The sequence below is a fragment of the Rhinatrema bivittatum genome, chromosome 15 (assembly GCF_901001135.1).
Source record: "Rhinatrema bivittatum chromosome 15, aRhiBiv1.1, whole genome shotgun sequence".
Taxonomy (NCBI): Eukaryota; Metazoa; Chordata; class Amphibia; order Gymnophiona; family Rhinatrematidae; genus Rhinatrema; species Rhinatrema bivittatum.
Genome location: NC_042629.1, coordinates 2,323,479 through 2,347,876, shown reverse-complemented (window position 1 = coordinate 2,347,876; position 24,398 = coordinate 2,323,479). Strand labels below are relative to the sequence as shown.

Sequence of the window (24,398 nt, the reverse complement as noted above, 5' to 3'; positions counted from 1 at the left end):
GGGTGTTCATGCCCACGATAAGGGCGCGAAGGTCCTGGGGCAGGAGCAGCTGGAGCAGCAACAGCAGCAGCAGCAGGGCCTGGACGGGAAGCTGATTGCATCTGAACAAAAGCATGGATTCCCTTAAAGAGATCCACCCAGGAAATGGAAGTGGTCTCTAGTCGTCGGGGTACCAGGTCCCCCGGGATCCCAGGTTGTTCGAGACTGCCCGCTAGATCCGGGGTGGCCCCTGGGGAACTGTCAACAAACCGTGGTTGAGACTGGTCCTGGCCCGGGTCTCCCACTGCCTCCTCACATTGGGCACAAAGGGAGTCTGGCTCCTCGCTGTGCGTGGCTCTAAGTTGGCATGCTGAGCAGAGGCCGAGAGCTTTCACGCCGGAATCAGAAGGCACCGCCACCGGAGACGACGGGGCGTTCGAATGGTCCATTGCGCGCTGAAGAATATGTGCTCAATAATATGCGGCAGCAATATGCGCTCAATACAATATGCGCTCAATACAATATGCGCTCAATAATATGCGGCGGCAATATGCGCTCAATCCAATATGCGCTCAACAATATGCGGCGGCAATATGCGCTCAATCCAATATGCGCTCAACAATATGCGGCGGCAATATGCGCTCAATACAATATGCGCTCAACAATATGCGGCGGCAATATGCGCTCAATACAATATGCGCTCAATACAATATGCGCTCAATAATAAGCGGCAGCTATATACGCTTAATACAATATGCGCTCAACAATATGCGGTCAGCAATATACGCTGAATACAATATGCGCTCAATACAATATGCGCTCAATAATAAGCGGCAGCTATATACGCTGAATACAATAGGCGCTCAATAATATGCGGTCAACAATATACGCTTAATACAACATGCGCTCAACAATATGCGGTCAGCAATATACGCTCAATACAATATACGCTCAATAAGAAGCGGTCAGCAAATATGCACTCAATACGATACAGGCGCCTATCATGGGCGCTCAATACCTTAACAAGGCCGACAAAATGGCGACCTCCGCGGCGTGCCACATACAGGCAACGCCGCCGATCCTCGTACCTCGGAGACCAAAAGTAAGAGATGTACGCCTTACCTGATCCTCGGCGCTTCCCGGCTGCAACCCAGGTGGTCTCCGGCTGCGGGGGGAGAGGGGAAATACCTTCACCGCTGCGCTTGAGGAAATGCACCCGCTGCCTCTAGGCCCACGCCGGGGCCGAAGCGCCTCTCAGTCCGCCCAAGCCTCGCTCGGGGCGGGGTCCCTGCCGCGATTCGGCCACGGACCGAGGCCTAAACCTCCGAGGGATCGTGGAAATCACCCCGGGAAACTCAACTAGGGGAGGGACCCGAGGGTATCACCGCAGGAGTGCGGGGCTCGTTGTTCTGTAGAAGTTTAGCAAGTAGAAAGTAGATTGGAAACACGCTCAGCGAGCGAGCAGGCTCTCCAAACTGCTTTGGAGACGGAAATTACTGTAGTGCTTCACTTCCTGTGGGGGTATATGTACCCGTGCTGACGTCAGATCCATCTCCAACTGCTAGCACGAGCACACTATACCCACTTGTTCTGAGTCCATCTGGCTACACGCTAGGAAATTCCTTTTTAAACATATGATTTACACACTGTTTAGCACCTCACTTTCGTCTGAATTAGATAAGAGAACATAAATTTACTTTTTAATATCTAGGCATGAAGACTGCAGTTGATGCTTGACCCACAATGCAGAGCGAGACAGGAAAGCACATTTTTGGTGTATGTTGGTAACCTGATGCAAAAGTGAATTTAGACCAGACAGCCAAGTTTGCTTCATTTTATACAGCAACAAATCTATAAAGAAACAGACAGAATTAAACTTTTCACCAAGGGTAAACATTTCCACATAAGATGAACACAACACACAAACTGTAATTACTCTCACAACCCATCTTTTAAGTAAGCAATTATATAATATAGTCCAACTAAACATTGCTAGAGAACAATTCCATCTTAGATCTCTCTCAAGCATAAATCAGATGCCAGCAGAATGAGGAGCTGAAATTATGTATTTATTTAAAACTTTTATAAATACAATTGTTCCATATTCTATCACAACGGTTTACAAAAAAATGAGATTGGTCAGAAAAACAAAAGTACATAAAATCTGAAATAAAACAGATAATGCCTCCTGCAACGCCTAATAGACTCATGCCTCCTGCAACGCCTAATAGACATCGGCATTGCAGGAGTAGCTTTTAACTGGTTCAAATCGTTCTTGGAGAAAAGAACATACAAGGTCAAGATAAATAACAAAGAGTCCCACACCATCGAATCCAAAAGGGGGGTACCACAAGGATCATCCCTCTCCCCGACTCTTTTCAATATTTATCTACTCCCACTTTGTCAACTTCTCACTAACCTTAAGCTAAGACATTACCTATACGCGGATGATATTCAAATCCTCATCCCTATAGAAGATTCCATACACAAAGCCATATCATTCTGGAATAAATGTCTGTCAGCTATCAACAATCTACTCACCAGCCTCAACTTGGTTCTAAACAAAAACAAAACTGAAATCCTCATTATAACTCCGGAAAACTATACCCCTTCCTCACATTCTAACACTAATCAACATCCGGTCACCGCAGGGCTCTCCACCACGCAACAAGTTAGAGACCTGGGAGTCATCATAGACAACAGACTCAGTCTCAACAAATTCGTCAACAACACAACAAAAGAATGTTTCTTTAAACTTCAAACATTAAAGAAACTCAAACCTCTCCTCCTATACAGAGACTTCTGCATGGTTTTACAAGCCATCATACTCCCAAAGCTGGATTACTGTAACTCTCTCCTCCTAGGCCTTCCAGCATGCACCATCAAACCACTTCAGATGGTCCTGAATGCCTCTGCAAGAATTCTATCAAATGCCAAAAAGAGAGATCATATCACCCCAATTCTCCACCATCTCCACTGGCTTCCGATTAAATACAGGATCCAGTTCAAGTCTTTAATGATGATACATAAGGCCTTACACAACATCGCACCTCTCAACCTAACATTCCAAATTCAATTACACACATCTGTGAAACCAACCAGAAGCACCTATCAGAACAGACTAATCACACAACCTGCGAAATCCGTTCTGAGGAAACGTGCATTATCCACAGCGGGCCCTTCACTTTGGAACTCGCTCCCTCCAGACCTTCGTTTGGAACCATGCCACCCTACATTTAAAGGGAAACTTAAGACTTGGCTTTTCAAACAAGCTTTCCCCTAGAGCCAAGAACACGAAGAAAAGTCTTTTCAAGCCCACAACGAGTTATTCAGATCTATTTTTTTTTCTTCCTTTGTTAATCAGAAATTTACACATGCTGACTTCAATGTAAAAACTTGTTTACTTAGTTTTTGTTCAATGTAAAACTTCTTTTATTCTGTTCTATGTAAACCGCTATTTGTAGCGATAGTTACTGTTCTTTGTGAACCGGGGTGATATGTATATTATACAGGAACCTCCGGTATATAAATTATTTTAAATAAATAAATAATTACATAATAGAGTTAAAAGGATAATAAATATCAAATAAAACAGGTGCTCGCATACAGAAAAAAATGAAAATAAATAAAATAATAAAAGCATACAAGTACAGAAATGAAAGACATGCCTCTTGTTATATTCAGCAAAACCTTGCCTCAATAATTTGATTTATTCCTCACTTATTAGGAACATTAAAAGAAAGGGCAGTCAAATTATGACAATTCTTCCAAATTATCTGGTCAGTTTGGAAAACTAATTGCAGAGACCAGGAGAAAGAAATCCCACAATATTGCTTCAAAGCTAATTACAGGGGTAACGTAAACAGCTTACTAGAATTCCATCATTCCTTAATGAAATATGCACAAAACAAACAGATTTTTCATATCATTTGACATTTTAAAAGCAGAACAAACTAAAAAAAGACTGCTGCTATTAGGAAACAACCATATTTGACCAGGGATGATTTAAATGCCTATTATTACCTGACAATCCAGTTTTTTCCTGGCTTTGTGAACACAGCTGGAATACTGTAAGTAATAAGTCTTCAGCTGAAGGCATCAATAAGCACTCCTTAACGGAGCTGAAAAAATTAGAAGCCACATCGCAAATGAATGACACGGACTGCTCAATGTTGCCAGCTTCTGAAAGATCCTTTGCTTTAGACAGAGCTGTGTGAAGTTGACTGATGATTTTTTCCACATAAACCTCACCAATCAGTGACTCTAGGGATCAAAATAAAATTTAAATAGGATAAATTAACAAGGGAGGGACAGGTATTTATTTTTCCATGTTTGTATTCTCTTCTGTAGATGCCTAGAAAGTCTCACAAACATACAAAAAATATCTATTAAAACAGAGACAACACACAAAATTCAGAACATTACATTGGAGAAATTACTTACCTGATAATTTCGTTTTCCTTCATGTAAGACAGGTGGACTCAGGACCAATGGGTTATGTGCTCTCCTGCTAGAAGATGGAGAGAGTCTGGTTTCAAAGCTGATGTCACCCTAGATATACCCCTGCAGTGACCTCAGCCATTCAGTGTTCGGTTCAAAAGCCATTGTGGACATACTATTGAAAAACTTGATTAGAATTTGGATACAACTTAATAACTTGATTAAAAAACTGGAGATCGCAACTGTACTCAACCAAACATAAGCGCTGAATCCCAGCAATACTTTAGATGCCCTGGATCTAGGGATAGGGCGACTGCTTACCCGTAACTTCATGGAATCGAGATTCACCTCTTGGGCGATTCCTTGGTACAGTTCATGGGCAGCCATGGGCAGGATGCTGAGTCCATCTGTCTACACGAAGAAAAACAAAATTTTCAGGTAAGTAATATTCCCATTTCCTAGTATGTAGCCAGATGGACTCAGGACCAATGGATATACATAAGCCTCTCCTGAAAGGGCCGGGAGGCTGCCTGCGGTCTGGTTAGCACCGCCCTCGCAAAGGCTGCGTCCTCTTGGGCGTGAACGTCCAGGCGATAGAACCTGGAGAAGGTGTGTAAGGAGGACCACGTCGCTGCTCGACAGATGTCGATGGAAGACCGTAGTTTAGCATCCGCCCAGGATACTGCCTGGGCCCTAGTGGAATGAGCTTTAACCTAAAGGGGTAAAGACTTCCCTGCCTCTACATAAGCTCCCGTGATCACTTCCTTGAATCAGCGAGCTATGGTAGCTCGCAAAGCCGCTTCGCCTTGTTTTCTTCCCCCATGAAGAACAAACAAGCAGTCTGTCTTGCGCACCAGTTCTGAACATTCCAGATACCATACTAAAAGCCTACTGATGTTTAAGTGGCGTAGGAGGCGGTAGTCTTCCATGTCCTTGCGTCTATCAGGGGACAGTAAGGAAATGGACTGATTCAGGTGAAACTCCGAGACTACCTTTGGCAAGAAGAATGCGACGGTGCGAAGCTGTACTGTTCCTGAAGTAAACCGAAGAAACAGCTCCCGACATGACAGCGCCTGTAGTTCGGAGATGCAACGAGCCGAGCATATCGCCACCAAGAATACAGTCTTCAGTGTTAACAGGCGAAGAGACAGACTGCGCAGTGGCCGAAAGGAAGGCCCTGCTAAAAAGTCCAGTACTAGATTGAGGTTCCATAGGGGGACTGGCCACTTTAAGGGTGGTCGCAGTTGTTTAACCCCTTTTTGGGAAACGGGCCAAGTCCGGACACGTCGACAGGCGGGATCCATTCACCTCACCCCTAAAACAGGAGAGAGCCGCCACCTAGACCTTCAAGGAGTTGAGGGACAATCCTTTGTTCAGGCTGTCCTGTAAAAATTCCAGAATCATGGGTATCTTGGTTGTTCACACGGGCACTCCACGTTCCTCGCATCAGGCCTCAAATGGTCTCCAGATCTGTATGTACGCCAGGGATGTTGAGAACTTCCACACGCAGAGCAAGGTGGCGATTACGGGCACCGAATATCCATGCTTTGTCAGGTGAGCTCTCTCAAGGGCCAGACCATAAGACAAAATCAAGTTGGGTCCTCGTGAGGAATCGGACCTTGTTGGAGAAGGTCCTTGTGCAGGAGGAGGCATAGGGGGCTCTCCGTGATAAGCCTCCACATGTCTGCGTACCACGGGCATCTGTGCCAATCCGGGGCCACCAGAACGACTAATCCTCTGTGGTGCGGATGATCTTCCCAGCAGAGGCCACGGAGGGAAGGCATACAGTAATTCCTCCTCTAGCCGGGTCTGGACAAGGGCGTTGATTCCTTGGGAGAGCTGATCTCTTCTGCGACTGATGAATCGGGGACCTTCGCATTGCGAGATGTAGCCAGTAGGTCGATGGATGGGAGGCCCCAGCAATCTACTAGGAGCTAGAAGGCTCTGGTTGACAACGCCCATTCCCCTGGATCCAGAATCTCCCTGCTGAGACAGTCTGCTCTGACATTGTCTTTTCTCGTGATGTGGGAAGCAGAGATCACTGTAGATTTAACTCCGCCCATTCCATAAGGGGGGGGTCTATCTCCAGAGACACTTGGTGGCTTTTGGTTCCTCCCTGGCAGTTGATGTAGGCTACCATTGTTGCATTTTCAGACATTTATTTATTTAGCATTTTTCCATACCGACCTTCATGGTTAAATACCATATCAGATCGGTTTACATCGAACATCTCGCGGACTGTTTCTCCCTGGAGCCTGTGGCTGAACTGCAGACATGCTAATCTGACCGACCGTGCTTCTAGGCGGTTTATGTTCCAGCGCACCTCTTCCTCGGTCTATCGCACCTGGGGTGTCAATTCCTGACAGTGAGCTCCCCACCCTCGAAGACTCGCATCTGTCGTGAGGAATATCCAGTTAGTGGGGCAGGCTTACACCCTTGCTTAGTGAACTTCCTGTAGCCACCACTGGAGTTGAGAACATACTTCCATCAGTAGGTGGAGGCAAATCGCGTAGCCTTGAGACAATGGGTTCCAACATTACAGCAGGGAGCGTTGGAGTGGCAGCATGTGTGCCCTCGCCCATGGTACTACTTCCAGGGTTCATGCCATCAGACCGAGGACCTGGAGATAGTCCACACCCTGGGGCGCATTGTGTTCATCAACCAACACACTTGGTACATCAGTTTCCTTATCCTTGAGGGAGGGAGGGAGGAAGACCTTGCCCTGCTTGGTGTCGAACTGGATCCCCAGGTACTCTGGGAGGGCTTGAGGCTGCTCTTGTCCGTGTTCACAACCCGAGTTCCTGTAGGAGGGCCCTAACCTTGCTTTCCACCTGGAGGCTCTCTTCCAACGACTTCACCGGAATCAGCCAGTCGTCTAAGTAAAGGTGCACCAGGATCCCTTCTTTCCTCAGTGCCACCGCCGCGACCACCATAATTTTAGAGAATATTCTATGGGTGGTTGCCAGGATGAAGCGCAACGCCCGGAACTGATAATGGCAGCCCAGAACCACAAAACTTAGGAAACACTTCTGGTCTTGACGGATTGGAATATGAAGGTAGGCTTCCAAGAGGTCCAGGGAGGTTAAGAACTCTCCCGGTTTGTACGGCCATTATGACGGAGCAAAGATTTTCCATGCAGAAGTGAATTATCCGCAGATGACAACTGACACTCTTGAGAGGAACCAGGAGTCCGTGTAAGAATGTGAGAGGGCCGTGCCGTGGGTCTGCCGTACTCCCCCTTCATGCCCTCCTCTTGGAGGTCGGGGTTTGCCTGGATGGGCACGATGGTAATTCAAGAGGAAAGTCTTGTCCAGGATGTTTCGAGCTGGTTCCCATGAATTCTCTTCGGGTCCGTATTCCTCCCAGGAAAGGAGGTATTCCCACCGGCGGCCCCTACAGCGGACGTCTAGGACTTCATTGACCTTGTATGTCGTATCGATTTCTGCCACAAAAGGAGGTGGCTCAGGGGCTTTCCGGGTAGGCCAAGATAAGATCACAGGTTTTAAGAGTGATACATGGAATGTATTATGTATTCCCAGTGTAGGAGGGAGCCGAAGCTGGTATGTCACAAGTCCGATGCATCAGATAAAAGCAAGGGACCAATGTATCTAGGAGTGAATCTCTGAGACTGTATTCGTAGTCGGATATACCAAGTACTTAACCAGACTTTCTGGCCAAGGAGGAATTCAGGAACCGAGCAACATCGACTGTCAGCAGTTCTCTTGGATCGGGAAGCGGCCTGAAGCATGCGGAGATTTGTCTGCTCCCATAATGTTTTAAGTGCATTCAAAGTAGCCTGTGCTGCAGGGGACGGCACTGATAGAGGTATGGGTAGTGGTGGTAGTGTTTGTTTCCCATAGACAACTGAAAATGGAGACGTTCCAGTAGCAGTGGCAATGTGAGAGTTGAGAAAAAACTCTGCCCAGGATAAGAGGTCTGACCAATTATCTTGTTGGTCATTGATGTAAGCACGCAGGAAGGCCGTCAAGGAATGATTCATACGCTCAGCTTGCCCGTTGACTTCGGGATGATAGGCAGTCGTAAGGCTGATGTTAATACCGAATTTTCAGCAGAAGGAGTGCCAGTACCTGGCAACAAACTGAGGACCTCGGTCTGAAACAATGTCCATGGGTAAGCCATGCAGTCTAAAAATATGGTGGAAAAATAATCGTGCTAGCTCTGGAGCAGATGGTAGGCCCTGTAGAAGTACGAAATGAGCCATTTTTGAAAATCGGTCTATGGTGACCAATATTACGATGTGACACTTTGAAGGCAGCAGATACGTAGACAAGCGAGTCCACGGTTCTTCGGGTGCTGGAAGTGGTTGTAAAAGACCCCAAGGTCGCCCGACCAGAGGTTTTTACTATGCACATATGTTACAGGATTCAACATACGCTTTCGCGTCAGAGACCATGGTAGGCCACCAGAAGAACCGCTGGGAGCAGTGCCACGGATCGTGCTCATCCTGGGTGACCAGAGAATTTGGAATCGTGCGCCCAGTGGAGAACTCTTTCTCGGAGTCATTGGGGCACGACTATCTTTCCAGCAGGAACTGGATGAGTGGCAGATAAACAGATACAGGCCAGATTGATTATATGAATTGGTTCTTTGGGCTCGAAGGATCGTGATAGGGCATCTGCCTGGAGATTTTTGTCGGCTGGGCAATAGCGGAGTTCGAAATCGAATCTGGAGAAAAACAAGGCCCATCGAGCTTGACAGGCATTGAGACATTGTGCTTGACTCAAATGTTCCAGATTCTTATGATCGGTGAACACAGTAAATTTATGTTGTGCGCCCTCTAGCCTTCGAGAGCCAATTTTATGGCAAACAGCTCACGATCCTCGATGCTGTAATTTTGCTCTGCAGATGAAAATTTACGGGAGTAAAAGGAACAGGGAACTACGGTACAAGAGGCGGTGCGTTGTCTCAGGACTGCCCCAGCCCCAATGGCGGAGGCGTCTAGTTCGACTAGAAACAGGCAATTCAGGTCAGGATGGTGCAGACAGGACCCCTTCTGGAAGGCTACCTTTAGACGATAGAAGGTGGAATGGCCTCAGGAGACCAATTTTGCGTGTCTTGGCCTTTACGGGTCAAGGCTGTCAATGGAGTAGCCAGAGTAGAATAGTGTAGGATGAAGTGATGATAGTAGTTGAGGAATCCCAAGAAGCGCTGGAGTGCCTTGAGGCCCACTGGCTGTGGCCAATCCCAGATTCCCTTTAGTTTGGCTGGATCCATAGAGATTATATAACCAAGGAAAGGTAGACTGGATTTCTCGAACAGGCATTTGTCCAATTTTGCAAACAGATGGTTTTCATGAAGGCGCTAGAGGACGGTTAGAACATCGGCGCAATGAGTGACGAAGTCTTTGGAAAAGACGAGAATGTCATCCAGATAAGCCACGACTTTGTTGTACAGCAGATCTCTGACGATTTCGTTTATCATTCGTTGGAATACTGCGGCCGTGTTATAGAGGCCAAAGGGCATTACCAAGTATTCGTAGTGCCCGTCCCGGGTGTTAAAGGCAGTTTTCCAAATGTCATCGGGATGGATTCTTACCAGGTTATTCGCCCCGCGTAAATCCAGCTTTGTAAATATGGAGGCACCCTGGAGGCGGTCAAATAATTCAGAAATTAATGGTAAGGGATATTTATCCTTACGGGTGATGGCATTTAGGCCACGGTAGTCAATATGAAGCCTAAGTGACCCGTCTTTCCTGGTCACAAAAAAGAATCCTGCTCCAGCGGGAGACGTAGATGGGCGGATGAATCCCTTCGTGAGATTTTCCTGAATATATTCCGTCATTGCCTTCGTCTTGGGCAGTGACAGAGGGTAGGTGCATCCTCGAGGAGGTGTGATTCCTGGAAAGAGGTCAATTGGACAATCAAAACTTCGGAAAGGCGGTGTTATGTTTTTGTATGGATGTGAACCCTTGGGCCGAGATGAGAGATGTCTCTGCCTACAGGGAGGAGCCCTGTGAGCCTCACTGTCAGCAGGCATAGTCTCAGTGGTGGTAAGACACAGCTGAAGGGTAGAGACTTTTTTATAAGGGAAGGAAAGGCAGAGCCCGCAGAGCGGGAGATGCAATAGTACAGTTCTTGAGCAGTGGGGTATACCCAGAGTGATAACCCGGACGTGATGATCTGCTAGTGGCCCGTGGAGCGTGGTATGCAAGGAATCCCTTCAGACGATTACTGGTACCTCAGGAGTGCAGATCCGGTAGTGGCCCGCGGAGCGGGGTACGCCGAGGATGTCTGTACCGTAGATGATGAAGAACTGGTCTGAGGTGCAGGAACCCGGAGGTGGCTCCTGTAGCTGATGTGCCAATACTCTATGGCACAGGGTATGCTGGAGCAATATCTGCTAAAGGGAACGGTAGTGGCCCGAGGCACGGGGTACACTGCAGAGAACCTTCAATAGAGCTGGTATCGTTGAAGTCTTGAAAAGGTACTCACAAAGGTAGTTCCAAGAGTGTTACCTGAGAAGTGGGTCAGGTAATAGTCCAAGGCTGGAAGGCCCTCCAAGGAGCAGGTAACCAGGAACGCGAAAAAGCCCCCGAGGAGCGGGTACTCAGAGTGTCATACACAGAGACTGAAGTCAGGAACCGGAAGTCCAAAAATGGAGCAGATTCAGCAACAAGGGAACTCCTTGCTAACTCGAAGGCGGCAAGGGCCAGTCAGCTTAAGTACAGCAGCGAGATGACATCATCAGGATGGGACGCTCTCGAGGTTCCCGCCATGATGTGTACAAAGGAGGCCCTTGCATGCACGTGCCTAAGTGATTCCGGAGCCAAGATGGCGGTCGGCAGTGCCCACGCTGTCCCGGGAACACCGGGAGGTCGGCGGTGGTTAGCAGAGGCTGTCATTCTTCCCAAAATTGATGGTGCAGGATAAAAAAGAGGTGAGCATGAGAGGTCGCAGCCATCTGCGACCGAGAGGCGTAAAGACGGAAGGAGGTCGTCCTTTTGGTTAGAGAACACATCCTCAAAGGCTGCAGACGGAGCAGGTATGCTGGAGGACGAAGTAGCCAGAGGGACTACAGGAGGTGGTATCACTTTCTGGAGACAGGACTGGTGGCAGGCGGGACTCCACTCCACCAGTTGCAACCAACTCCAGTTGAATTGGGGGAAAATGCTTCTGTAGCCAAGGGATTCCAAGCACTACAGGATGGATGGATTTCTCCAACACTAGTAATTCGAGTTCCTCAGTATGTAAGGCCCCAATGCATAACTGGACAGGTTCCCTAATCAAGGAAATTCGGCCTGGTAGTGGCTCTCCATAGATAGAAGCCATGTATAGTGACGTGTCAAGTGAGCGGGTCTTTATGTCCAAAAGCTGAACAAGGTCCTTAAGAATAAAATTACCTCCTGCTCTGGAGTCTACCAGAGCAAGGACCGGGAATCCCAGATCAGAGTAACTGATACGGATAACTGAGGGGCCGGAGAAGCTGCACCCAAGTTCAGGACCCCTACTGACCTCGGGCCAAGGAGTTTAATGGTCGGATAGGGCAAGTCTGTAGATGGTGGCCAGGTGCTCCGCAATACAGACAGACTGGTTTGTCTCCGCCGGAGGCGCTCTTCCGGTGTCAGCCACCCACGACCCAACTGCATAAGCTCTTCCATCTTGACCACTCTACTATCACTGCCAAAAGCAGGGTTGGTAATAGGTGGTGAACAGGAACGACCCCGCAAAGGCTTCTTGGGCATCAGACTCTCCCGGTGATGCTCTTGAAGACGATGGTCGATTCGGCCTGCCAAGTCTATAAGGTCCTCCAAAGAGGAAGGGAGCTCCAGTGCAGCTAGCTCATCTTTCAGCTGCGGGCAAAGTCCATCCAGGTAGAAAGCTCGGAAGCAGTCTTCCTGCCAAGAGAGCTCAGTAGCCAAAGTCTGAAACTCAATGGAATAATCAAAAAGACTTCTTTGACCTTGACGGACGTGCAAGTAAGCTGGTGCTTGCCACGGCATGTCACCCGGGATCATCGAAGGTCCATCTGAATACAGCCACAAACTGAGCCAGTTCTTTCAACAAGGAGTCCAAGCATTCCCACAGGGGAGAAGCCCAGGCCAGCGCCTTCCCTTCAAGGCGGGATAGGATGAAAATGACTTTAGTCAACTCGTCCTGGAAGACTGAAGGCTGCAGAGCAAATTGCATATAACACTGGTTAATGAACCCTCTGCAGAGTCTGGAGTCGCCACTGAAGCGTGGGGGAGCTGGAAGTGCCAACAAGGCTCGAGGCATCGATGGAGGTGGCTGTGGATGAGGAGCCGCCGAAAGAGGAACCTGATTATTTGTAAGAGCATCAAGCCGGGCGTGAAGTCAATCCATGGAGGAGGCCAGTGTCTCAAGAAACTGCTGCTGTTCTTGTACCTTGGAGATCAGGCGTGGGATAGCCTGGAGAGCACGCGGCTCCACAAAGTCCATGGCCTTTCAACCTATTGCATCTGAGGTGGACCCTTGGGCCGAGGTGAGATTGACGCAACCCGTAGGTAGGGACTACGGTTCCCCACCGTCGGCAGGTGGAGTGGGCTGAAAATAAAGGCCACTGGAGTTTCACTTATACCAGCCCTCATTCCCCGCGGGTTGAGACTTTGGGTGCCAGGGCCGGCAGGACTTAGGTGGGCCTCGAGTGTGGTTTGTGAAGAGAGGTGGTTCAGCCCAGAGACAGCAGTCGATAGGTGGCATAGTCCTAACCTGGAATGGATTCGGTACAGGAACTCAGGCGCCAATGGAACGGAAAGTAACTGGAGGCGCTCAAGCAAAGGCCAGAGCCGTGTAAGTCCACGTCCAGGGAATAGGCAAGAGGAGGCGTCACTGACAGGCTGGGATCAGGGCTGGCGGCAAGCAGAAGTCTTGGCAAGCAATGTAAAATTCTGGACACGGAGAAGTCTGTAGTGTAGTCAATCGAGGCAATGGTCAGGGCACGGAGAAGGCAGGCATAGTCAATAAAGGCAACGGTCAGGGCACGGAGAAGGCAGGTGTAGTCAATCAAGGCAACGGTCAGGGCACGGAGAAGGCAGGCGTAGTCAAGCGTACCAGAGGTCCAGGGCTGTAGATAGGCTGAAGGGTAGTCAAAGCAGAGTTGAAATCTAGAGAGAGTCAGTCCAACACATAGAAATTTTCAAAATTTGATAAAATGAGGAAAATAATTAGAAAAAAACAAAGGTGCAGCAGCAAAAGTTAAGTGTTCAACAGCCATGGACATTGTTTAAAAATACAATCCTAGATGCGCAGTCCAGATGTATTCCACGCATTAAGAAAGGTGGAAGGAAGGCAAAACGATTACCGGCATGGTTAAAAGGTGAGGTGAAAGAGGCTATTTTAGCCAAAAAAAATCCTTCAAAAATTGGAAGGAGGATACAGCTGAAGAAAATAACAAAGCATAAGAACATAAGAAATTGCCATGCTGGGTCAGACCTAGGGTCCATCAAGCCCAGCATCCTGTTTCCAACAGAGGCCAAACCAGGCCACAAGAACCTGGCAATTAGCCAAACACTAAGAAGATCCCATGCTACTGATGCAGTTAATAGCAGTGGCTATTCCCTAAGTAAACTTGATTAATAGCCGTTAATGGACTTCTTCTCCAAGAACTTAAGAAGAAAAAAAAAAGTGCGAAAGCTTGCTGGGCAGACTGGATGGGCCATTTGTTCTTCTTCTGCCGTCATTTCTGTTTCTTATCTAAACATTTTTTGAACCCAGCTACACTAACTGCACCAACCACATCCTCTGGAAACATATTCCAGAGCTCTACTGTGCGTTGAGTGAAAAAGAATTTTCTCTTAGTATTAAATGTGCTACTTGCTAACTTCATGGAATGCCCCCTAGTCCTTCTATTATTCGAAAGTGTAAATAACCGAGTCACATCTACTCGTTCAAGACCTCTCATGATCTTAAAGACCTTTGCTTTTTTGACTGCTGCAGCACACTGAGCTGACGATTTTAAAGTATTATCCACTATGATGACTAGATCTTTTTCCTGGGTGGTAGTTCCTAATATGGAAACCTAACATCGTGTAACTACAGTAAGGGTTATTTTTCCCTATATGCAACCCCTTGCACTTGTCCACATTAAATTTCATCTGCCATTTAGATGCCAAATCTTCCAGTCTTGCAAGGTCCACCTGTAATGTATCACAATCCGCTTGTGATTTAACTACTCTGAATAATTTTGTATCATCCGCAAATCTGATAACCTCACTCATCGTATTCCTTTCCAGACCATTTATATATATATATATATTGAAAAGCACCGGTACCATTACAGCTCCCTGAGGCACTCCACTGTTTACCCTTTTCCACTGAGAAAATTGACCATTTAATCCTACTCTCTGTTTCCTGTCTTTTAACCAGTTTGTAATCTATGAAAGTACATCGCCTCCTATCCCATGACTTTTTAGTTTTCGTAGAAACCTCTCATGAGGGACTTTGTCAAATGCCTTCTGAAAATCCAAATACACTACACATATACAGATTCACCTTTATCCACATGTTTATTAACCCCTTCAAAAAAATGAAGCAGATTTGTTACGCAAGACTTCCCTTGGGTAAATCCATGTTGACTGTGTTCCATTAAATCATGTCTTTCTATATGCTCTTCAATTTTGATCTTGAGAATAGTTTCCACTATTTTTCCCGGCACTGAAGTCAGGCTCACTGGTCTATAGTTACCTGGAGCCTTTTTTAAATATTGGGGTTACATTTACCACCCTCCAGTCTTCAGGTACAATGGATGATTTTAATGATAGGTTACAAATTTTAACTAATAGATCAGAAATTTTATTTTTGAGTTCCTTCAGAACCCTAGGATGCATACCATCCGGTCCAGGTGATTTGCTACTCTTTAGTTTGTCAATCTGGCCTACTACATCTTCCAGGTTCACAGTGATTTCGTTCACTTCGTCTGACTCATCATCCCTGAAAACCATCTCCGGAACTGGTATCTCCCCAACATCCTAAGAACATAAGAACATAAGAAAATGCCATACTGGGTCAGACCAAGGGTCCATGAAGCCCAGCATCCTGTTTCCAACAGTGGCCAATCCAGGCCATAAGAACCTGGCAAGTACCCAAAAATTAAGTCTATTCCATGTGACCATTGCTAATGGCAGTGGCTATTCTCTAAGTGAACTTAATAGCAGGTAATGGACTTCTCCTCCAAGAACTTATCCAATCCTTTTTTAAACACAGCTATACTAACTGCACTAACCACATTCGCTGGCAACAAATTCCAGAGTTAATTGTGCGTTGAGTAAAAAAGAACTTTCTCAGATTAGTTTTAAATGTGCCCCATGCTAACTTCATGGAGTGCCCCCTAGTCTTTCTACTATCCGAAAGAGTAAATAACCGGTTCACATCTACCCGTTCTAGACCTCTCATAATTTTAAACACCTCTATCATATCCCCCCTCAGTCGTCTCTTCTCCAAGCTGAAAAGTCCCAACCTCTTTAGTCTTTCCTCATAGGGGAGTTGTTCCATTCCCCTTATCATTTTGGTAGCCCTTCTCTGTACCTTCTCCATCGCAATTATATCTTTTTTGAGATGCGGCGACCAGAATTGTACACAGTATTCAAGATGCGGTCTCACCATGGAGCGATACAGAGGCATTATGACATTTTCCGTTTTATTCACCATTCCTTTTCTAATAATTCCCAACATTCTGTTTGCTTTTTTGACTGCTGCAGCACACTGCACCGACGATTTCAGTGTGTTATCCACTATGACACCTAGATCTCTTTCTTGGGTTGTAGCACCTAATATGGAACCCAACATTGTGTAATTATAGCACGGGTTATTTTTCCCTATATGCATCACCTTGCACTTACCCACATTAAATTTCATCTGCCATTTGGATGCCCAATTTTCCAGTCTCACAAGGTCTTCCTGCAATTTATCACAATCTGCTTGTGATTAAACTACTCTGAACAATTTTGTGTCATCTGCAAATTTGATTATCTCACTCGTCGTATTTCTTTCCAAATCATTTATAAATATATTGAACAGTAAGAGTCCCAATACAGATCCCTGAGGCACTCCACTGTCCACTCCCTTCCACTGAGAAAATTGCCCATTTAATCCTACTCTCTGTTTCCTGTCTTTTAGCCAGTTTGCAATCCACGAAAGGACATCGCCACCTATCCCATGACTTTTTACTTTTCCTAGAAGCCTCTCATGAGGAACTTTGTCAAATGCCTTCTGAAAATCCAAGTATACTATATCTACCGGTTCACCCTTATCCATATTTTATTAACTCCTTCAAAAAAGTGAAGCAGATTTGTGAGGCAAGACTTGCCCTGGGTAAACCCATGCTGACTTTGTTCCATTACACCATGTCTTTCTATATGTTCTGTGATTTTGATGTTTAGAACACTTTCCACTATTTTTCCTGGCACTGAAGTCAGGCTAACCGGTCTGTAGTTTCCCGGATCACCCCTTGAGCCCTTTTTAAATACTGGGGATACATTTGCTATCCTCCAGTCTTCAGGTACAATGGATGATTTTAATGATAAGTTGCAAATTTTTACTAATAGGTCTGAAATTTCATTTTTTAGTTCCTTCAGAACTCTGGGGTGTATACCATCCGGTCCAGGTGATTTACTACTCTTCAGTTTGTCAATCAGGCCTACCACATCTTCTAGGTTCACTGTGATTTGATTCAGTCCATCTGAATCATTACCCATGAAAACCTTCTCCAGTTCGGGTACCTCCCCAACATCCTCTTCAGTAAACACCGAAGCAAAGAAATCATTTAATCTTTCCACGATGACCTTATCTTCTCTAAGTGCCCCTATAACCCCTTGATCATCTAACGGTCCAACTGACTCCCTCACAGGCTTTCTGCTTCGGATATATTTTAAAAAATTTTTACTGTGAGTTTTTGCCTCTACAGCCAACTTCTTTTCAAATTCTCTCTTAGCCTGTCTTATCAATGTCTTATATTTAACTTGCCAATGTTTATGCTTTATCCTATTTTCTTCTGTTGGATCCTTCTTCCAATTTTTGAATGAAGATCTTTTGGCTAAAATAGCTTCTTTCACCTCCCCTTTTAACCATGCCGGTAATCGTTTTGCCTTCTTTCCACCTTTCTTAATGTGTGGAATACATCTGGACTGTGCTTCTAGAATGGTATTTTTTAACAATGACCACGCCTCTTGGACATTTTTTACTTTTGTAGCTACTCCTTTCAGTTTTTTTCTAACAATTTTCTCATTTTATCAAGTTTCCCTTTTGAAAGTTTTGCACGAGAGCCTTGGATTTGCACACTGTTCCTTTTCCAGTCATTAAATCAAATTTGATCATATTATGATCACTATTGCCAAGCGGCCCCACCACTGTTACCTCTCTCACCAAGTCCTGTGCTCCACTGAGAATTAGATCTAAAATTGCTCCTCTGTCGTCGGTTCCTGAACCCATTGCTCCATAAAGCTATCATTTATTCCATCCAGGAACGTTATCTCTCTAGCGTGACCGATGATACATTTACCCAGTCTATATTGGGATAATTGAAGTCTCCCATTATTACTGGCACTACCAATTTGGTTAGCTTCCCTAATTTCTCTTAGCATTTCACTGTCCGTCTCACCATCTTGACCAGGTGGACGGTAGTATACCCCTATCACTGTAGTCTTCCCCAACACACAAGGGATTTCTACCCATAAAGATTCAATTTTGTATTTAGTCTCATGCAGGATGTTTATCCTGTTGCACTCTATGCCATCCCGGACATAAAGCGCCACACCTCCTCCCGAGTGCTCCTCTCTGTCATTGCGATATAATTTGTACCCCGGTATAGCACTGTCCCATTGGTTATCCTCTTTCCACCATGTCTCTGAGATGCCAATTAAGTCTATGTCATAATTTACTGCTATACATTCTAATTCTCCCATCTTACTTCTTAGACTTCTGGCATAGCATACAAACATTTCAAAGTTTGTTTTTTGTTTGTATTTTTATTCTGCTTTTTAATTGATAGGGATAAGTTAGAATTTTTTAGCTCAGGTGAGTTTTTAGTTACAGGCACTTGGACTACTTTTCTAATTATTGGAACCTCACTGTCGGGATGCCCTAATTCTAATGCATCATTAGTATCCTTTAAAGATACCTCTCTCCGAACCATGCGCTGCTGAGCGACTGTCGGCTTTCCCCTTTGGTTCTAGTTTAAAAGCTGCTCTATCTCCTTTTTAAAGGTTAGCGCCAGCAGTCTGGTTCCACCCTGGTTAAGGTGGAGCCCATCCCTTCAGAAGAGACTCCCCCTTCCCCAAAAGATTCCCCAGTTCCTAACAAAACTGAATCCCTCTTCCTTGCACCATCGTCTCATCCACGCATTGAGACTCCGGAGCTCTGCCTGCCTCTGGTGACCTGCGCGTGGAACAGGGAGCATTTCAGAGAATGCTACCCTGGAGGTTCTGGATCTAATCTTTCTACCTAAGAGCCTAAATTTGGCTTCCAGAACCCCCTCCCACATTTTCCTATGTCGTTGGTGCCCACGTGTACCACGACAGCCGGTTCCTCCCCAGCACTGTCTAAAATCCTATCTAGGTGACGCGTGAGGTCCGCCACCTTCGCACCAGGTAGGCATGTTACCAGGCAATCCTCACGCCCACCCGCCACCCAGCTATCTACATTCCTAATAATCGAATCACCAACTATGACGGCCGACCTAACCCTTCCCTCCTGGGCAGTAGGCCTTGGGGAGATATCCTCAGTGCGAAAGGACAATGCATCACCTAGAGAGCAGGTCCTTGCTACAGGATCCTTTCCTGCTACACCTGGTTGGTGCTCTCCCATTATGAGACCTTCTTCCTCCAAGGCAGCACCAGGGCTGCCAGTCTGAAGTTGGGACTTGACTACTATGTCCCTGAAGGTCTCATCTATATACCTCTCTGTCTGCCTCAGCTCCTCCAGGTCTGCCATTTTAGCATCCAGAGATCGGACTCGTTCTCTGAGAGCCAGGAGCTCTTTGCATCGCATGCACATGTACAACTTCTCACCGGTGGGTAAAAAATCATACATGTGACACTCGATGCAAAAGACTGGGAAGCCCCCCTCTTGCTGCTGGACTGCTGCCTTCATCTCAATTTTGATCAGTTCCTAGTTAAGTTTTAGGTTGCTATGGGAGTAGGAATGTGTCTAACTTCCTATAAATGTATTAGTGAATTCACTATATGTCTGGTAGTGGCCTACCGGGGTCTGATCGAATTCTCAATAAAGTTTTTGTTGATGTTTTTTTTTTTGTTTGTTTTTTTGAAAGTGGCACCTGCCTATAAATTAAGGGATGAGCTAGGGGTGGATGGGCGAGGGGTGGGAGGGTTGGGAAATACAAACAGTCTAACTTTAGTTAGTCAGCCTGAGTGACTCACTGCTCCCTTGATTAACAAATGTTGGTCCCTATTCAAACCCAATCACACTACCTCAACACCTTTCCAAGGTGAGTAACTGAGCAGAACTATTCAACTTTTTTACTTTGGTATATACTGCTCCTAGCTTATTTCTAGCTTCTGGCTACTTTTTGTGGTTTTTTGTTTTTTTTTTCAATACAAGCACTCAGTTAGTATTAAATACAAACACTAAGCTCTTTAAAAGTCTGCAGAACACTCGTTCTGCAGACTTTTAAAAATAAACATACTACCTACTGCTACCTTATTGACTGACTAAAAATACAAACAGTCTAACTTGTTTATTCGCTGCCTACCTACTGCTACCTTGTTGACTGACTAAAAATGCAAACAGCCTAACTTGTTTATTCACTGCCTTTCTGACTATTAAACTGTAACTCCCCATCTTACTTCTTAGACTTCTGGCATTGGCATACAGACATTTCAAAGTGTGTTTTTTGTTTGTATTAACATCCTGCTTTTCAGTTCTTAGGGATAATTTGGAAATCTGTAGCTCAGGTAATTTTCTGCATATAGGGACATGGACTACGTTTGCTTTTATTGGAACCTCTCTGTTAGGATGCCCTAACTTTCCTGTTTCTTTAGTATCCTTCAAGGATACATTCCTCCGAACCATGCACTTGCTATGACCGTTGGTCGCAATCGGCTGCGACCAATTTAATTCACGTCATGTGTTGCCCTGCTCTCCTCTCCAGGTCTACTCGCAGCTGGGGCTAGCTGCTAGCGCTGCATTCCTCCAGGTTCTCAAGGCTCCTCGTGCGGCCAGGACGCCACCGCCAACCACGCCGACTTTGGGCCTTCCTACGTGCGCGCGCCACCGGGTCTCCCTTTAAAGGCCCAATGGCAGGAACATCAGGGGCGTCCCCGACTGATGACATCACAAGGTCGGGATTCATAAGCACCTCCCTCTCCCTTTTCTAGCTGACTTGGCAACCAGTTCCTTCGCTACTGGTGCTTGCTCCTGTCTCCTCGGACCCATGGTTCCTATATCGGATCTACCTGTGACGCTGGACTCTGGCTCGGGTACCCGCTCCTCGGAGGCCTGCTTGCGCTCCAGTTGGGGACCTCGTCTCCCGGCTTCCCCCGCTCCTCGGACAAGCTCCTGCGCCTTCCAGAGTTCCTGCCTACCAGCTTCCCTGCTCCTCGGGGTTGTCCCTCGATCTGCCTTACTGCTTTGGAGATTCGACTCTGTGCTTCCTTGCTGCTCGGAGCAGTGCCTAGGCCAGTGACTGTAATCCGTGCTTCCCGATCCTTGGGGCAGTGCCTACGTTCTACACCTGTGACTGTACTCTGCACCTCCCCGGTCCTTGGGGTAGTGCCTCAGTTTCTCTACCAGAGATTCCATCATGCACAGCCCCGCTCCTTGGGATTGCTTATGTCACTACTTTGGAGATTTGACTCGGGCTTTCCCGCTCCACGGGCCAGCCAAAGTGATCACACCAGAGCCTCTCTCTCACTACGCTGTCCCCCTCGGGACAGTCTCTGCTGCATTCCTCCGGTTCCTGTCTCGTGCTCCCCGGGGCCTGCCTAGCGCTTCTCTGTCTGAGGTTCCTGCTCTGGTATGTGTATCTCCAGTTTGCCTGAATACTGTGGGTCCCCTCCAAACTGTGTCTTTGCCCTGCTCCTCGGGATCCCTCACAGTACTCTCTCTACAAGCTCCTGCGATCACATGGCTGTGACGCAGGACGCTCTATCTCTCTACCACTACTACCATATCTCTTGCTGCAGCTGACCTCGAATCCAGACGGTGAGGACCTGTGGGGCTCCTCCCCGCAGGTGGTTCTGAAGGAACTAAAAAATGAAATTTCAGACCTATTAATAAAAATTCGTAACTTATCATTAAAATCATCCATTGTACCTGAAGACTGGAGGATAGCAAATGTAACCCCAATATTTAAAAAGGGCTCCAGGGGCGATCCGGGAAACTACAGACCGGTTTAGCCTGACTTCAGTGCCAGGAAAAATAGTGGAAAGTGTTCTAAACATCAAAATCACAGAACATATAGAAAGACATGGTTTAATGGAACAAAGTCAGCATGGCTTTACCCAGGGCAAGTCTTGCCTCACAAATCTGCTTCACTTTTTTGAAGGAGTTAATAAACATGTGGATAAAGGTGAACCGGTAGATATAGTATACTTGGATTTTCAGAAGGCGTTTGACAAAGTTCCTCATGAGAGGCTTCTAGGAAAAGTAAAAAGTCATGGGATAGGTGGCGATGTCCTTTCGTGGATTGCAAACTGGCTAAAAGACAGGAAACAGAGAGTAGGATTAAATGGGCAATTTTCTCAGTGGAAGGGAGTGGACAGTGGAGTGTCTCAGGGATCTGTATTGGGACCCTTACTGTTCAATATATTATAAATGATCTGGAAAGAAATACGACGAGTGAGATAATCAAATTTGCAGATGACACAAAATTGTCAGAGTAGTTAAATCACAAGCAGATTGTGATAAATTGCAGGAAGACCTTGTGAGACTGGAAAATTGGGCATCCAAATGGCAGATGAAATTTAATGTGGATAAGTGCAAGGTGATGCATATAGGGAAAAATAACCCATGCTATAATTACACGATGTTGGGTTCCATATTAGGTGCTACAACCCAAGAAAGAGATCTAGGTGTCATAGTGGATAACACATTGAAATCGTCGGTTCAGTGTGCTGCGGCAGTCAAAAAAGCAACAGAATGTTGGGAATTATTAGAAAAGGAATGATGAATAAAACGGAAAATGTCATAATGCCTCTGTATCGCTCCATGGTGAGACCGCACCTTGAATACTGTGTACAATTCTGGTCGCCGCATCTCAAAAAAGATATAATTGCGATGGAGAAGGTACAGAGAAGGGCTACCAAAATGATAAGGGGAATGGAACAACTCCCCTATGAGGAAAGACTAAAGAGGTTAGGACTTTTCAGCTTGGAGAAGAGACGACTGAGGGGGGATATGATAGAGGTGTTTTAAAATCATGAGAGGTCTAGAACGGGTAGATGTGAATCGGTTATTTACTCTTTCGGATAGTAGAAAGACTAGGGGACACTCCATGAAGTTAGCATGGGGCACATTTAAAACTAATCGGAGAAAGTTCTTTTTTACTCAACGCACAATTAAACTCTGGAATTTGTTGCCAGAGAATGTGGTTCGTGCAGTTAGTATAGCTGTGTTTAAAAAAGGATTGGATAAGTTCTTGGAGGAGAAGTCCACTACCTGCTATTAAGTTCACTTAGAGAATAGCCACTGCCATTAGCAATGGTTACATGGAAATAGACTTAGTTTTTGGGTACTTGCCAGGTTCTTATGGCCTGGATTGGCCACTGTTGGAAACAGGATGCAGGGCTTGATGGACCCTTGGTCTGACCCAGTATGGCATTTTCTTATGTTCTTATGTTCTTATGTTCTCACCTCGGGCCAAGGGTCCACAAAACCCATGAATCCTAACAGATTGCCAAATCCATGGACCCAGCAAAGGTCTCAGCTATCCATGCCATCCCTGGCCTGGCACAAAGAATCAGTGAGCAACAAAAGTTCCTGGAAACACTGGCAGCAGCCATTGATATGAGCACCCATTGAGACGCCACTGTGACTGCCTCCATGACATCTAGCAAGCTCAATTCCTCCACCTCTATGCTGGTCCTTCAGTCTACCGTGCCCTTGCCAGTACCTCCATGCTTTTCAGGGAACCCTCTTATGTGCAGGAGTTTCTTAAATCAATGTAATAGGCACTTCTGCCTGCAACCGGCTTCTTCCCAGATGTGATCACCAAGACGACCTACATCCTTTCCCTTCTGGATGATAAGGCCTTGGCGTCACCCCTCTGGAAGCTTGCTGACCTGGTTCTTCAAGACCTACCCAGGTTTCTAGCCTTATTTCGCTCCGTCTTTGATGACCCTGGCAGAAGAGCCATTTCCGGGTCCTCACATCTCCATCTCCAACAAGGCTCTCGGCCATTAACTGACTACGTCATAGAATTCAAGACTCTTTCGTCAGAAGTTCACTGGAACTCAAGACTTCTTACAATCCATCTTCCTCGAAGGTCTGGGTTCCCGGATCAAAGATGAGTTGGCAGTTCGCAAATTGCCTGCATCCCTGGACTCTTTGATAGACCTTGCCGGTCGCATTGACCGCCGCCTGCAAGAGCCATCACAGGAGTCTAGAGCATCCAGAAAACCTATGCCAGGCTTGTCCTGAATTCGACATTCATCTTCACCCAGGCTGAACACAGCCCAGAGCAAAGCTGAGGATGAGCCAATGCAAAATGGGCTGGAGCAGATTTTGTCCAAGGAACGACGCTATCGCCAGCAATCCAGCCTTTGCCTGTACTGCGGCAAATCCGGACATGCCATAGCCTTGTGTCCAGTCTGTCTGGGAAACTCCCAGGCCTAGGTTCAGCAGGACGACTGCTCCTAGGTCTGACTTTGCCTTCGCCTCCGTTGATAGTTCCCGTCTCCATCAAGCTGGACAATCAGGAGTTCAACACTCTGGCCTTGGTGGACTCTGGGGCTGGTGGGAATTTTATTTTAAAATAATTGACTGAGCACCTCCGGATCCCCACCATCCGCTCCCCAGTGCCCTTACTCCTCTCGTCTATCCATGGAGAAC

General features: G+C 46.4%; 1 protein-coding gene across 1 annotated transcript in view; it reads right to left on the bottom strand.

Moving 5' to 3' along the window:
- Positions 1-24,398, bottom strand: part of LTN1 (listerin E3 ubiquitin protein ligase 1) — a 745,678-nt gene that overhangs the window by 539,004 nt on the left and 182,276 nt on the right. The window contains exons 10-11 of the mRNA XM_029579179.1: positions 4,003-4,242; positions 1,677-1,830 (exon numbers count right to left, since the gene is read on the bottom strand). Of these exons, the coding sequence (XP_029435039.1) occupies positions 1,677-1,830; positions 4,003-4,242 (394 nt within the window). The remainder of the gene's footprint in view (positions 1-1,676; positions 1,831-4,002; positions 4,243-24,398) is intronic.